General features: G+C 42.5%; 2 protein-coding genes across 2 annotated transcripts; one reads left to right on the plus strand and one right to left on the minus strand.

Annotated features, from left to right (window-relative positions):
• Positions 1-932: 932 nt before the first annotated feature.
• Positions 933-7,105, plus strand: LOC107192722 (cGMP-specific 3',5'-cyclic phosphodiesterase-like). The gene is made up of 12 exons (XM_015582046.1): positions 933-1,079; positions 1,379-1,698; positions 1,876-2,112; positions 2,388-2,742; positions 3,130-3,299; positions 3,379-3,601; positions 3,823-3,897; positions 3,972-4,010; positions 4,115-4,396; positions 4,696-5,072; positions 5,422-5,858; positions 6,080-7,105. The coding sequence occupies exons 1-12, from the start codon at positions 1,026-1,028 to the stop codon at positions 6,712-6,714; spliced, it is 3,204 nt and encodes a 1,067-aa protein (XP_015437532.1). The 5' UTR covers positions 933-1,025; the 3' UTR covers positions 6,715-7,105.
• A 5,569-nt stretch (positions 7,106-12,674) lies between these two features.
• Positions 12,675-14,697, minus strand: LOC107192724 (golgin subfamily A member 7). The gene is made up of 3 exons (XM_015582047.1): positions 14,530-14,697; positions 13,722-13,886; positions 12,675-12,973 (listed from the first exon to the last, which is right to left on the minus strand). Exons 1-3 carry the CDS (start codon positions 14,536-14,538, stop codon positions 12,683-12,685), a joined length of 465 nt encoding a protein of 154 aa, XP_015437533.1. The 5' UTR covers positions 14,539-14,697; the 3' UTR covers positions 12,675-12,682.
• Between the last annotated feature and the right edge of the window lie 794 nt (positions 14,698-15,491).

A 15,491-nucleotide genomic window follows, 5' to 3' on the forward strand; every position in this document is an offset into this window, starting at 1 on the left:
AATTACGACACGCTGCAATGGCCGACGACGAGAGGAAGAGCACACAAAGGTAACGCGCGCCAGTAGCGTCTTGGTAAATGTGTGACGTTAATTTAACGGATGGTTGGCTTGTTTTGCGCTGCTGCAAACCAGAGTTATTTTCGGTCGAAAACCCGGGGACGATCCGTTGAATATCAAATCGTCGCAATTTCATAAGTCAGTGATTAGACGAGGATTTCCCACGCGAGTCGTTCCCATCAGTTCCGTGAACGGAGTGGAAGAGAACAGAGAGGGTGAAAAGAGGAACGGATAGTCGGAGAAATTGCGTTCATCGTTGCATACGAATTTGCGTGGTGTCTTCGAAAAAGTGAAAAAAAAAAAGAAATAAAACCGAGTAATTACACTATGTGGCATAACCATAAAACTACTCTAAAATTTTCGATCCTTATGTATTGCGGTTAAAATAAAAACGCACCACTTTGTCTTCTAAGGAATATCATCTATCCTTTTCTGGGAAAACATTATTTCTCAACATGATTTCAGACATGCCATACTTGGTTCGTTTTTATTTTAACAACAACACATAAGAATTGAACATGTCAGGGTGGTTCCACAGTTGTGCCGCGCAGTGTAGGCTCTAAATGCATAAAATCTATAGAAAAGAGCAAAACAGAAATAAAGAAACAGGTGTACACTTACATATTCGTGCGACTGATTGTAACGGTTGATAAATTACAACGGAATTTATCTACCATGGCTTTGTTGGTATTTGTATGGTTCGCGGAATAGTTCCGTAAATAGCTCTCGAATTATTTTGATGTAATTCTATTACCGTGCTACCAGGAAGTTCCGTCGAAATGAATAAGATACTTGTTTCAGGGGGGCTTTCAAGACTCGTGCGCCCGTTCAGGAAGTATGTAAAGTTTTAAACAAAGCAGCCCGAGTACAATGCGAAGTGTCCTCACCCCGATCTAAACTTTCACGAGTTAAAGCCGTTCCCCTCGTACCATTGCTTCAAATGGTAATTAATTCAGACCTAAGATGATATGGAGTCTGAGGACGAAGTGGACGACGAGCTGCCGGAGCCAAGGGACACAGAGGTACGAATTTCCCAAGGAAAAAGAAACGTGAACCTCGAGTAATATTTCCAGCAATAATGTTCGAGACACCTGACGAAGGAAATTATTTAGAAAACGATCCAACACTTTTTCACCAGCAAATTAACCCTCTACACTCGATCATCCCCTCTGAAGGGACAAAATAGAATTTCGAGTGCAAAGGGTTAAATATAAATACAAAAAACGTCTGAAATAATTAATTATAATTTTTACCTTCAACACGATCCAATGACGTTGGTGTAGAATTATGAAAATAAAGCCAAGTGTAAATTGCCTGGCAGGTGAATTGCAATGACAAGCTAGAGAAGTTCGTTACGATGAAAATCTCGACGAAACCGATGTCCTCGAAGACGGCCGAGAGAAGCGAGTGCCAGCTGGTGTGCTCGCCGAGCCTCGAGGAACCAGAAGCATCGGAGAAGGAACCAGGCAGAATGAGGGCGTGCACGCAAGAGAAATCAAAATTACCTTTAAGCCCGAGCAGCAAGACTGAGATCAAGGAAGGCGACATAGCCAGGCTATGCAGGAGCAAGAGGATCACCTGCCAGGAAACGATACACGAGTACGATGAAGAAGACGGACTGACTATGGAGAAAGTTGGCAGGTAGGGAGAACCGTTGATTTTTATTAATGTTTCGTCGAGTAGATCGTAACACGATATCGACTGTCAAATCTGTCATGAATTCACTGTCGATACCGTACAAATTGAACAATAGGGGCGAACACGACACTTTACATCGATCATGTCGATAATACAGCTGGGAGTATTTTTGGGTAAAAGGTACCTCGAGGCGCATCCAGACGCGGCGGAGGCTTGGTTACGCGAGAACGCGAGCTTCGAGCTTCGCCAGAGGCTACAAGATGTGACCAGCGTTCCCCAGACCAAGTCACCAGCCAGAGTTTCCCATCAGGAGGAGAGCCTACTGACCAGAAGTAAACGCAACAGCGTCACGTCCGATCTGTTTCAGTCGTGGCTGGCTTCTAGCTCGCCAGGGAAAAGAAGCAAGAGTCCCAATAGGTTAGAATCCATGATCGATGATTTTTTTCACTTCTGGCCATCTAACATTTTGATATCGGATGACGGAGTAGTACGTCTTCCTCAGATAAGAACTTGGATAGTAAAAAAAATAGAGAAAAATCGCATTTCCTATATGGAAAGTCTGACAAATAAAAGTTAGATAGTAACTTCTAAATATTTTTAGAACACCTGAAGTTGTATATTTGCAAACATAAAAACCATTCTGCCAGTGAAGTTTGAACAAAATCGTCTGAAACCTTTCGTATTTCGTGCAGGACATCGTCGCTGGTGGGACGACGCGAAGAATTGAACATGCTAGACGATAGTGATCTGTTCATGGAATTGATCAGGGATGTGGCGAACGAGCTGGACATTAACGTTCTATGCCACAAGATTCTGGTGAACGTTGGTCTGCTGACTCATGCCGATCGTGGGAGCTTGTTCTTGGCGAAAGGACCTCTCGAAGATCGGTATTTGGTCGCGAAGCTGTTCGATGTAACGCAGGACACGGAACTGGAGGACGCTATTCAGAAGGCGAAGATCGAGGAGATCAAGATACCTTTTGGGATTGGGATCGCTGGTTACGTTGCTCAGACCAAGGAGATTATTAATATCAAGGACGCGTATAAGGTTTGTAAGAGTAAAATGCGATGAATTTGATGACCCTCTAGGCGCGATCTGTCATTTGTAGGGTAGCTAAACGTCCTGTCATCATCATGGTAGATAAACGATTAGTCACCATTTTGGTAACTGAATTATTGCTGTCGACGGATAGAGCCACCCTTAGGTTAGAATCCCTTCGACACAGACACACAGAAGTAAATTGCAACAAGTTCAATGCTTGGTCCCGTTTGCAAGGGATCTTTGGGCAGCACTGGTCTAAGTTCCAATTCGAAATACACGTGGAGAAAAAGATAAATCGTGATTTAAATGGACATAAATATCGAATGCCTGTCCTGATCGCCAGAAATGTCCACTTTCAAAGGATTAAAGAACAATTTTCGAAACACTATTTAGGATCCAAGATTCAACAGCTCGATCGACATGAGAACAGGCTACAAAACTACCCTCATTCTATCGATGCCGATCTGCAACTACGAGGGTGACGTGATAGGCGTTGCTCAGATTATTAACAAGACCAACGGCAGCAACGAATTTACGGACAGGGATGTCGAGGTGTTTCAAAGGTTGGTTCACACTGTGTGGATTAATTGATACACAGTCATTCTGGTCTGTGTTTAATGGATGAAACGCTGTTTGTTCCAGGTACCTAACGTTCTGCGGGATCGGCATACAGAACGCGCAACTGTTCGAGCTTTCGGTGCAGGAGTACAGACGTAATCAGATCCTTTTGAATCTGGCAAGAAATATCTTCGAGGAGCAGAACAATCTCGAGTGCCTCGTCACGAAGATCATGACCGAGGCGAAGGAGTTGCTCAAGTGCGAGAGATGCGCCGTATATCTTCTGGATCTCGATTGCGGCGAGGCAGTAAGTTCGATTTATGGTGGAAACAATTTAGAAAGAAGACTTTACATTTTAATAGACAATTTACTATCATTGGGGCCGATAGTCAGGGTACTATTAATTATATTCGTAAATTCAAGTCCTGAAATCTTTTAAAAACACTTCGAAATATATTGAGATCCATCTGATCGTCGGTTAGAGCAGCGATAAGGGTGATCAGAGATAGCTGGAGTGTCTTGTTTCAGGGCCACCTCGAGAAGATCGTTGAACGACCAGGAAAATCAAGTCAAGAGAGCAGAAAACCGCTGTCGAGGAGAGAGGTGAGTGACACCCAGGCACGTGTTACTCGAATACGTAACTCTGATCGGTATTTTTCTATTTCCTGCCGGCTCAGAGCAACAACATCGAGATGGAGGACATTTTCCAACAGCACGTGAGTAAATACGAAATCATAAATCTACAATCCAATCTCTTTCGATGAGAATTCGAAGTGTACAATGTTTCAATTTCGACCTCCTCCACTGATCATTCTCGTAGGCATCAAACGAAAGCAACAAGTTCACAACAATCTTCGAGATGGACAACAAGAGCGAGGAGGCGAAGATTTACAGGCCGAGCGGAAGCGATCTGTCGAGCCCTTTGGGCCAGATCGCTAGATACGTGGCCTTCACTGGTCAAATTCTTAACATCGGGGATGTATCCACGTGGCTGAAGAAAGACGTGATCCAATCTGGAAACGAGCTCATCAAGAGTATTCTCTGCATGCCCATCGTCAACGGTCAGAGGACCGTGATCGGTGTTGCCCAGCTGATCAACAAGGTGATCTGACGATTTATTCCCTATTTTCATTATCATTAAATTTCGTATTCGTTATGAAGGAAATGAAAAATTCGCCACTGTTCCTCCACGTTACGCCTTAAACTGCCAAAAGTGAACCTTTTTCTATTTAGATAATTGGGGTCTTTAAAGACCTGACGATTAAAACGCGGACAATTATCCGAGCTGTTTAATGATTACTGTACATTGACGATAAAAATCGAGGTAAACAGTTCGAGAACAGATGAATGTCGGGGAACACAGAATCTGCTTACCGGATTGGTCACTTTCTTCGTTCGCAGGATAATGGATCATCCTTCACCGACTCGGACGTGTCGATCTTCGAGGCGTTCGCGATCTTCTGCGGTCTTGGTATCCACAACACTCAGATGTACGAGTCCGCGTGCAAGCTGATGGCCAAGCAAAAGGTCGCTCTCGAGTGTCTCAGCTATCACGCGACCGCAAACAATGACGACGCCGTTAAGCTGACCTCCGAGCCGATACCGTCTGCGGAAACGTTCAATCTGTACAGTTTCACGTTCATCGACTTCGAGCTGACCGACGAGGACACCTGTCGGGCCACCATAAGGATGTTCAAGCAGTGCGACCTGATTCAGAAATTTCATATACCATACGAGGTTCTTTGCCGGTGGATTCTCAGCGTTAAGAAGAATTACAGGTAATCGTTGAATCTGACGAACGATGTCTGAAACGTCTGATCCTGAACTAATATACTGTTGGATGACCAACCTTGATTCTTCAATTCACTTCTTCTGTTGTTCATAATCTTCTTTTCAACTTTGATTCACTCCATGACTAGTATAAGTCACACAATTTCATAAAGAGTTCAGACCTAATTCACACAAGAAACCCAAAATATCATCAGCAATATCTCAATTCTGTAGTAAAACATACTTAAGTTGTGTCTGCATGCAAATCTACTGTTGTTGAGCTTGTTATACCCGAAATATATTTGTCATATCACCATCGGCGTATTCCTGACTCAATGGGTTTCCAAAAATACGCAGGCCGGTCAAGTATCACAATTGGAGGCACGCGTTGAACGTCGCCCAAACGATGTTCGCGATGCTGAAAACCGGCAAGATGGAACAGTTCATGACTGATCTGGAGATCCTTGGACTGCTTGTCGCCTGTCTGTGCCACGATCTGGACCATCGAGGGACAAACAACGCGTTCCAAACGAAGACCGAGTCTCCGTTGGCGATCCTCTATTCGACCAGCACTATGGAGCATCATCATTTCGATCAGTGTGTGATGATCTTGAACTCGGACAGTAACAATATCTTCCAGAGCCTGTCGATGGAGGATTACAGGAAGGTGATGAAGGTGGTGGAGAGTGCGATCCTGTCCACGGATCTGGCTGTGTACTTCAAAAAGAAGAATCGATTCATGGAGCTGATAGACGACGGGGAGTTCGACTGGCAGAGCGAGGAGAAGAAAGAACGTAAGTGTCAGAGAATATTAATTACATGGATAATGGAATTACCTTGACGAATACACAAACGAATCCTTCGATCCCATCGATTCAATTTAAAGACATTTGAATACTTCATACCCTAACTTCCACACTTAGGTCGATCGTAGTCTATCGAGTAAATTAAATAACCAATTTTACCAAAAATACTTAACCAATTAAACCCCTCCCCCCAAATCTCTACTCTTCAGTGCTCTGTGGAATGATGATGACCGCCTGCGACGTAAGTGCGATCGCAAAGCCTTGGGATGTGCAGCACCGTGTAGCCAAGATGGTGGCCGACGAGTTCTTCGATCAAGGGGACCTCGAACGTTTACAATTGAACCAGCAACCGGTGGCAATGATGGATCGCGAAAGGAAGGACGAGCTGCCCCAGATGCAAGTGGGTTTCATCGACGTGATCTGTATGCCCCTGTACAAGGTGATGTCGGAAACCTTTCCCTGGATCATGCCCCTATACGAGGGCACCATGGAGAACAGAAGACACTGGCAGGACCTGGCCGAGAAGGTCGAGATGGGGCTGACGTGGATAGATCGCGACACGATCGACGAACCGGTGGAGGAGTTCGTTTCCTACGAACCCAAGGACATCGAGTTCACCGTGACAACCCTGAATTGCGCTCCCGCGGACAGGAAAGAGGTCTCTGAGAAGTCCACGCTGGGACGGTTCGCTTCATTGAGGAAGGGTGGTCGTACACTGAGCAAAGGTGTTAGACAGAGGATCAGTAGATCCCTATACGCGAGAAGCACGCCTGAGGACGCGGCGAAATCGAAAGCGTTGAATCCCGAACGAAAGAGCCGGAACAAACTGTGCTTGCTCATTTGACGTCTCACGTCGACCACACTTGAGAGTCTTTGAATGAGATCGAGGCGAATCAATTTGCACGTCAAAAAAATTCAATGTCAATTCTTCCGAACCCAGTAGGGTGGACGAACGGAGAAGAGGATATGACTGATCCTCCTGCCTGTGGTGGTGTCGCGAGTCATTTTACATGGGGAAATTGAAGGGACATCAGTCCCTAGACGTGGCCAGGCCCTGGTCGACGGAGATCGTGAATTCGGAGGAATCGACGATAGTTACTACCCGCCCGGGTTGTGAACGAACGAGCGTACAGGATATCAAACACGAGCCTGGAAAAGGTGTTGCTCATTGTTTAAGGAAGGAACAGTAGGGAATACTTTCATAGAGTTTAGTCGATGGCTAGGAATCTAGGTGTAGGTGGTAAAAAAGAAAAAAAAAAAGAAACACCTGCACCGACGTTGCTCATAGAACGACAGTATATGCTAGGACGTTGAACAGATATAGAGAGTGGTGGCGCACGAGCGATATGAATTCAATTTTGACAATCTTTTTGTATTATATCTCGATATCTTAGGATAGCTCGAAGAACGAGGGGGGTGGGAATAGAAGCTGGCGAACCCCGTGTGGGCTGATTTCGGGAAAGGGGCGTTTTTATAATAATACACACACACAGAGAGAGATAAGGACGCGAAACTGGATGACAAGTTACGTTTTCATTCGACGGTTATATTATTCCTCCTCGTAAGACACCCTGCAATTCGATACGACGAATAAAATCGGGAACGGTCGATTCTCCACCCCGAATCGTCGCCATGAAAATGATCCTCGTGAAATCGGCGTATTAAATTCGTGTAAATAATGGCCAATCAGCGATTGGTGAAGTTAGAGTGGAAAAGTGTTCTCTTACCTTATGGTTGTATTCGAATACGACGAAGGATGAAGAGATCAAGGCTGGATTCTTCGTAATTCGCTGCAGAAATAACCTTGACCAGTACAGAGCTCGAGACCTCCAGTCCCATGAGTGTCTGTACTTCACTATTCTTTTTTATTTCCATCGGTGGAACGGAAGCGAGTTGGCGGTCAATGATGGTGATCGCAAAATGGCCGCTCTGTAACGTCTCGCGTTCTTAAACGAGCGGCCCAATCTTAATTTGGAGGCAGTACTGGGTAAACGTTAGGTTTTTAGGCGATTTTTTTTACAAAGACAGTAAACTTTAATCCATCAGTGTATTTAGGTATGTTCGAAGAAGTTCTGAAATTTTCTTGAAAGAATACAAAGTTACACCTGGCAAGGTAATAGTCGTCTGAAATAAAAAATCAAAACTTAGTCATGAGTGTCGCTAGCCGTGGAACTCGAATTATTACAGGAGAAATATTTTTGACAATATGGAGGCACTTCAATGTTAAAAATACCATTTTTTGCCAATTTTTTTACTTGTTATTAGCTTGAGACAATATCTTAATCTTAACGTAAATAAATACTTCTTGTTCCACGGATGACGACACTCATAAAAAATATAATAAGCTTTGATTTTCTGATTTCAGACGACTGGAAGAGACTGCAGTCTGTTACCTTACCAGCTGTAACTTTGCATTCTATCAATAAAATACCAGAACTTTTTCGAACATACCTAAATACACCGGCAAAACGCCAGATATATTAAAATTTACTGTCTTTGTAACAAAAAATTCGCAAAAAATCGCTTAAAAATATTTACACAGTAATACCCCCCAATGTGGGAGGAGTACTATGTATCTCACCGATCAGTCGCCTTGGATGGACACCGAGAGACGCGAATCGATTGAATTAATGATCCTGGTTACGTCACGCGAGAGCAAACCACACCGAAACAGGTCTGTGACGCGCGGAAAACCGGAAATGTGATCTCGCATTCCAGTTTTATACTACCAATACGCGCACGTTAATGATGCACTTGGAGCTTCACCGTGATCGAATCGCGTCGTTTATGTATTTCTTTATTACTCTGTTCTATTTGTCGACTAACAAGTTCCAGGACTGAGGTCAACGGGATGGAACAACGGTTGCGAGAATTGACGGGGATTATCAACGGTAGTGACGTTCGCGAGGCAGATACAGTACCGGAGAAATGGACCCTAGATTTTCCCAGTTTCTTCCATATTATCGAGGTTTCACGTAGACCAAAAGTTAATTTAACGTTTATGATTAGACCACCTGTAATCTTCTTCGAGGGTGGTTTAAGTAAATAACCGGGATCTTGTTGGTACCAAGTGGAAATATAGATGAAAGATAATTATTACTCATTTTCTCGTAGACTAAACGAGTAAATCTGACTGAAATGACAGAGATTTGAGGCTTGGTCGCCTATCAAATCACTGATAATATCTAAGTCGCCAGCAGAGTTGAGTCATCGTGAAACATCGATAACATTGAACTACAATTAAAATATGTTTGTTCGGTGCTGTATCCGCGAGGAGGAGGCAACGTGCGAAGCGGAAAAAAGGATTGAATCGAACCACGCTACAGATATTATTATCTTTGCGATGTTGACCGTGCTGACCGTTTTCAAGCGGATACGCGAATTCAGCGAGACACGAGTGAGACTGGTTTCTGAAGTTCTTTTGATATAGCTGCGAACGAACATGCCTGTCGGACGATTTACTGCACACACACGACTAAAATAAAGATCTGAATGTGCTCAAAACATCTTCTCTCCCGCTACATAATCCTCCTCCTACTCCCTTTTATTTAACGCTCTACGCAGCTGCTCCTTCCTTCCTCTATCTCCCTCGGTGGCTTTTACGCAAGATTTTTATTATTAAAAACATTTAGAAATTACACTCGAACGATGGTGTGTCCTTTTACACTAACGAATCATCAAACGTTTTTTGGTCCTACAATTAAATTAAGTGTAACAAACGGCTTTCTCTTCTTTCCCTCGTTATTCCGTTGTTGTCGGCAAAAAATTAACTCGCTATTTACACATTATGCAACGTACCCAGTTGCAATACACGTCGCGACGAGCCTGGAGCACGACATTGCGACGCGGGTAAACGATATATTTCTTCTCTCTTCGTGCATTTAAGTTTTTGCTCACTGGTCAACGGAGGAGAACAATTAAAATCACGGGGCAGTGGCGCGGCTGTCTGGCCAAGATCCATTGATCTATTCGAACGTCACCGAGGCGTGTCCGAGCGTAGGATCCTTTCGATATTCACTTCGACCTTGAATAATTAAATAATAATCATACGTTGTCATGAACATAAAACATCCGGAATAGACGATAAATTTTCGTCTTTACCAATTAACGTCCAAAGCAATGAATTTCTGTAAATATTCGCACTCAAAATGATAATGAACACAGTGATATTACGGAATCACACGATCATCCTGGCGAAAGTAATCGTCATTCACTTTTCAGGAAATTTACAACCTTACGCTCTAAACAACACGATTTTGGTGTATCGATACCAACCAAACCAAGAATGCAAGCCATGGAAACGTGAAAACTGTCGGCTTCCTTGCCCCCCGCGTCGCATAATCACGTCGAGTAGGCTCCAGCATTGTGACCAAGGACAGAGACCAAACGCTTAGCAGTATAAAATTAATCTTGCTCCCACTTTGTGACACTGTACGTGGGGTAGGTAAGCGTATACCTGGCGCTCGACGCTCAAAACAGGCGTAATGGTATATACACAGGGAGTACCGCAAAGAAATGGTCTTCTTAAAGGGTGATGAAAGGACGCGAAAACGTATCGGCAAGATACCGTCGAAAACGCTTCGAAATAGAGACTCCAATAACGTTTAACAAAGTTACCATCTTATTTTCAGGTTGATCGAACAAATCGATCGATAAAAGTTAATAACAAAGCTTTACATACGTTGTTTTCGACGTTACGTCGAAGGGACATTAAAATTACCTCGTTCCACCTCCCTCAAGGGGGCCATTTGTTAACCCTTCCGTACATACACCCTGTATATAATGAAATCAATAGCTGAGATCATCCCCCATTCCCGTAGGGAACGGGTTCGAATGAGAAACGGATTCGTGAAAGGTGCATATCCATTTGTTGCGTATCCTCGTGTCATATTTTCATACGCAACGTTGTAACGCTTGCCCGTCGACATCGATACACGACGGTGATACGATACGAGGATACGTATCAAGTGGATACCCACCTTAAAAATTCGAAGATGGAGCCGCTCGCGTAACGCACCTAAGACGGTTTCGTACAAAAAGTATAAAATAAAAGCACAAAAATAGAAAGGATCATCTCACGCACACAGCAGCACACTAACCGCGTGGGGTGGGAGGTTTATCCTTGATCACAATGCTCACACACGAACAATCCTTTTAATATAATCGAATCTATTAACGTAACCACCTCTTCTCCTTTACCCTCCGTACACGTTTGTACAATTTTTTCATTTTTCATAGCCAATCCATGGATTCCTTAGCGCAAATTTGAATACCTTTGTGCCGGTAATTTCGATTAAATTCTCCTTGTTTTCCGGGTAGAGGCGCCACTTGGCGGCGACGAACGGACTCCTCAGCTCGTGGTTGAAAAAAAGAACAAAAATGGCGTTTCGAATAAGAGGCATTCATGGAAGAGAGATCGGCGGAAGGGGAAAAAGAGAACTCGAGTTTCGCCCGGCTGTTTCGAATGCACATTGAACTCGCGACACGCCGGAGAACGGTTCTTTTTCGTATTGGAGGGGGCTGAGAGTCATATCGGAGAGGCCGCGAAGATCTGTTGTTCTCCAGGGAACACAAACCTGGGCCGTCTCAGGCTTGGCTCGTAATGTCGGCTGTTAAATGCGGATGACGATCAAGTCTTTGAAACGAACGATTATTCGAAATGAAACTGCTTGATCCTTGTTTAGATGCGCAAATGAGACCAATGCGTACGTCTGTGGACGATATCATTTGTCCACTTATATGCGTTAATTACGGGGAGCTAGCTTGCTCGGGTGGGATTTCACTCGGTTCTATACAGCAGTTTCCCATGGTTGCTGTATCGCAGAATAATACATTTTGAACTTTCCAAAAATTGGAAAATTTTCGGTAAACTAGCTCCGCGTGGTCGACGCTTCATGCGTTCACACATACACACACGTACACGTTCTGTTTCTTCGCGGAATCGTTTTGGTTCACACCGGTCTGATGCAAGTACAAACACTGAACTCATACGATGCCACAGAACCTCGATTATACCGTCAGGACAATATTTCGATGATTCATATGTTAAATGATCCGGTCTATGGTACGTTTATACAATAAATAAGAAAAGTATTGGCAAACACTCATTCTTTTGTGTTTTTAAATAATTTTACAGATCCTTAGATTACATTATAACCTCTAATACCTTACTCTACCCTCGACAGTAGTAAGCTTTCAAAGTATGTGCTCTTTATTATTATATATTTTTTGTTTGTTCGATACTATTATTTACTAATAAGAGGCCCGTGTGTGCCAATAATTTTTCATCCGTTGTGTAACACTCACGTGGTTCCTCCCGCGTGCTCCATTACGGTCCCGGGTCCCGTAACAATAATCGAGGTTCTACTGGCGCATTCGTTTCAACGAAACACCATACATGCAATTAAACTCGGTCGTTGTCCTACGGGACACAGATTCTGTGTGTACGTCCTTACGAGATCCCAATCTCGAACAAACTGAGGTCATACGTACTAAAAAATCTGCTCCGGCATATTTTATCCCATTCACCGCTGAAGAGGGCAAGCGTCAATTCGAGAAATAACGGAAACGAGTTTGCATGTAGGTTCACAAGTATATGGTTCTCGATGAAAAATAGAAACGTTGTTACGTTATATTCACGGATCGTTTGACGGAACACACGTTGCACAACTAAATCAAAGAAAATTGGTACTGAAAGTGATCACGTCCAGAAACACTCATCATCGGCTCATGCGGGGCACTGTAATCCTGGCGGAGCGGCAGAAATGCGCGGCGGATCACATAAAGAACTCCCTGGATCGGCTAATGTGCAGTCACGACGCAGGTCGGTCCAGTACTGAAATTTCTATTAACCTAAGCCCACGTAAGGTGGGGTCCGTTAGCAGGAGCCCGCGGGGCTTGTATACTCTGTCGTTTTGTTCACTGACGAACTTTGCCACCTTACGCAAACACTTTTCGTACTGAGTCTCTGTGCATATATAAATTAGGTAACCGGTGAGACAAGCCAGGCAGCTCTCGCAGTACGTCGAACATGTGGCTCTTTCTGCTTCGGCAAAGTAGTTGTTCAACTGAGTGACTGTGTACTCGAACGACTGTCTGTCCAACTGAAGTGGGAAATAATACAGCGTGAAGTTGTTCTACGTGGTGCAATGCACAGTTAATACTAGTTCGTGAGAGGGAAAATTAGGCGGGGAAGTGAACGTAACATGTGTTGCTGTTTCTTCTATTCCAAAGTGATGCTATAACGATGCGTATGAATATAAATTGATAACAAAAACAGACGAAACTTCCTCAGCTCCAGACATATGTTATGATTCATTTAATCGTGTAAACAATACGAGACACCCTACCGCTCAGTGTTATTGATAAGTGTCTGGCACTAGGGGAACTTCTCTTATTATTTAGTGTGTTGTGTATGAAATTTCAGTGAAACATACAAACTGTTTCAAAATATAAGTGGCTAGACTTTAGAAAATCATTCTATTTATCTGATAGATCAAATGAATCTACGGTCATATCCGTACTTGCTAGACACTGTCACATGTACTTTCGTGTATTTTCTAATTTAGTTAGGGCAGGAATTAATGACGCTATGAATGTTTCATTTCTAAGTTTCAAGATTCTTTGCACGCTGTACTATATTGCATTTGTAACAACATATATATATATCTTTAACCTTGTCAGAAATTGCTATGAAACTACACTGGAGGCCAAAACTGTTCTGTGTGATAAGACTAGATTATGAATGTTCGTGCAAGTATGCCAAAATTTGATGACAAAAGGAAAGGTTATTGATTTTCAATTGTTCAATTTCATGTGCATAATGGTAAGTGAATTGTTTTGATTACATACCCTACTCTCTAGTTCCATGGGGAACTGTGTATGGAATTTTACCATGGTACCTTCGCTATAGTCACGTTGTATATAAACTTTCTGACAATGTGGGGGTGGCCCTCCACCCCCTTGTCCCCGGTCAGCTGACATATCCTCCAAGGGTGTAAGGGCAACGTGATTGCCCTGAAAATAAAAAAAATAAATAACATAACAGTTTTCCAACCTATATGGCAACATTATTTCGTTTGCTCTTTGGTTTACTATTACACTTTACCACTGAGTATGAAAGAATTAATACATATTTCCCTATTAAGAATTACTTCTAGACTGCTTATTAAACAACCTCTAATACGCACAGTGTTCATAGTAAATGAGTAAATTGCACCCACCAGTATTAGTAATTTCATTTGACTTTTCATGACTCTAGCAACAATACTGGCGAAGCGTTGGGATTACTTTTCCAAATAGCCACAGTATAACCCAAAATTCTGAATAGTAATGACTGTATGTAATCAGATCATAAAAGCCTCCAATTTCTAATCGTTTATTCTATTACTATCTTTCCTCGCGACAACAATTACTTTATCCTACCGCAGAAGTTGAACATTAGAGAATCTAACCACAAAACCGCACCCAAATTAGTGTCTAAAATGTTTCGCGTCAAATCGAGATTCTATCGATGATCAAGTAATGACAGCGTTCAAGATCGTATAATTAAAATTGGACACGTGACGTTCGAAACAATCAAGAAACGAGACTGTTTAATCAAGAGATTGACAGTGGAAGAAGGGGAGAAAAACGGGAGCGTAAGACGGTCAAAGCTTACCAGTGACATTTTGAGCTGCGTCTTGACGATTTTGTTGAACTAATTTATGGAGAATAATTTCGACTCGTCAGTCGATTGCAGAATGAAATGGTAAAACGGAGAGGAGCGAACGATGATGAACGTTTCTTGAAAAATACGGATGACAGTGCTCCGACCGACTGACTACGGCACGACACCGTCGCCATGAAGCGTGCGCGCGCAATTCGCTGTAATTGAAATATGCGATTCACGATACCTTTATGGAATTCAGTCGCTGAACTCGTATATGATTCTAATACCAGAAAAAAAGCAATACTGTTGCGGATAATATCTTTTTGGTATCTACTTTTCCGTTGAAACACGTTAACTTGAATCTTATTGCTTGTTACATCGATATTATTTCAATCATTATATTTGATTGTACATAATATATAACATTTTACTTAATTTAATATGCCATACGCTTTCATTTCCTGTTCAGGTAAATAATTTTTTTTTTCCTTTACTCAAATACGTATTTACATGTGTATGTAGGGCTACGTAGCCCCTTTACCATTTTAGTGTCAATACCCGACATTACCGATAAAGCATGAATTCTGACACAGATAAGATATAAGAATAGATTTGCATTTAGAGGGCTAAATTTCCCGGTATACTGCATTAAGCGAGCTCTAATTCGTAGAGTACATATAAAAATCGAGGTATTCAGAAATTTGTAAGAAATAAATCGTTTTATGAACTTCTATATGGAATAAATTTTACTTCATTGCAAATTATTAGACAATGACTATGTGTTAATGTTCGTGGTGGTTGTTAACTAAAAATTATTTAATTTAAATACACCTTAGTATAGTTTTGTGCGAGAAATTCGTAGAAATTTTTATATTTTTATATAGATTCTTCAAGGAGTTTGTTAAGTGTTACATTCGGCTTTTAAACTCGAGTCGTGCACATGGTTTTTCCCGCCAAGCGATTAGGCGGGA

The sequence above is a fragment of the Dufourea novaeangliae genome, unplaced genomic scaffold, assembly GCF_001272555.1.
Source record: "Dufourea novaeangliae isolate 0120121106 unplaced genomic scaffold, ASM127255v1 scaffold403, whole genome shotgun sequence".
NCBI classification, from domain to species: Eukaryota; Metazoa; Arthropoda; class Insecta; order Hymenoptera; family Halictidae; genus Dufourea; species Dufourea novaeangliae.

Excerpts from the sequence above, each read along its gene's own strand:
- LOC107192722 (XM_015582046.1), top strand. The coding sequence starts at position 1,026 with ATGGAGTCTGAGGACGAAGTGGACGACGAGCTGCCGGAGCCAAGGGAC. Across the intron at positions 3,300-3,378 it reads GATGTCGAGGTGTTTCAAAG|GTACCTAACGTTCTGCGGGA; the intron begins GTTGGTTCACAC and ends TGTTTGTTCCAG. Across the intron at positions 4,397-4,695 it reads TTGCCCAGCTGATCAACAAG|GATAATGGATCATCCTTCAC; the intron begins GTGATCTGACGA and ends CTTCGTTCGCAG.
- LOC107192724 (XM_015582047.1), bottom strand. Across the intron at positions 12,974-13,721 it reads CCATGGAACTAGAGAGTAGG|TTGGACAGACAGTCGTTCGA; the intron begins GTATGTAATCAA and ends TTCCCACTTCAG.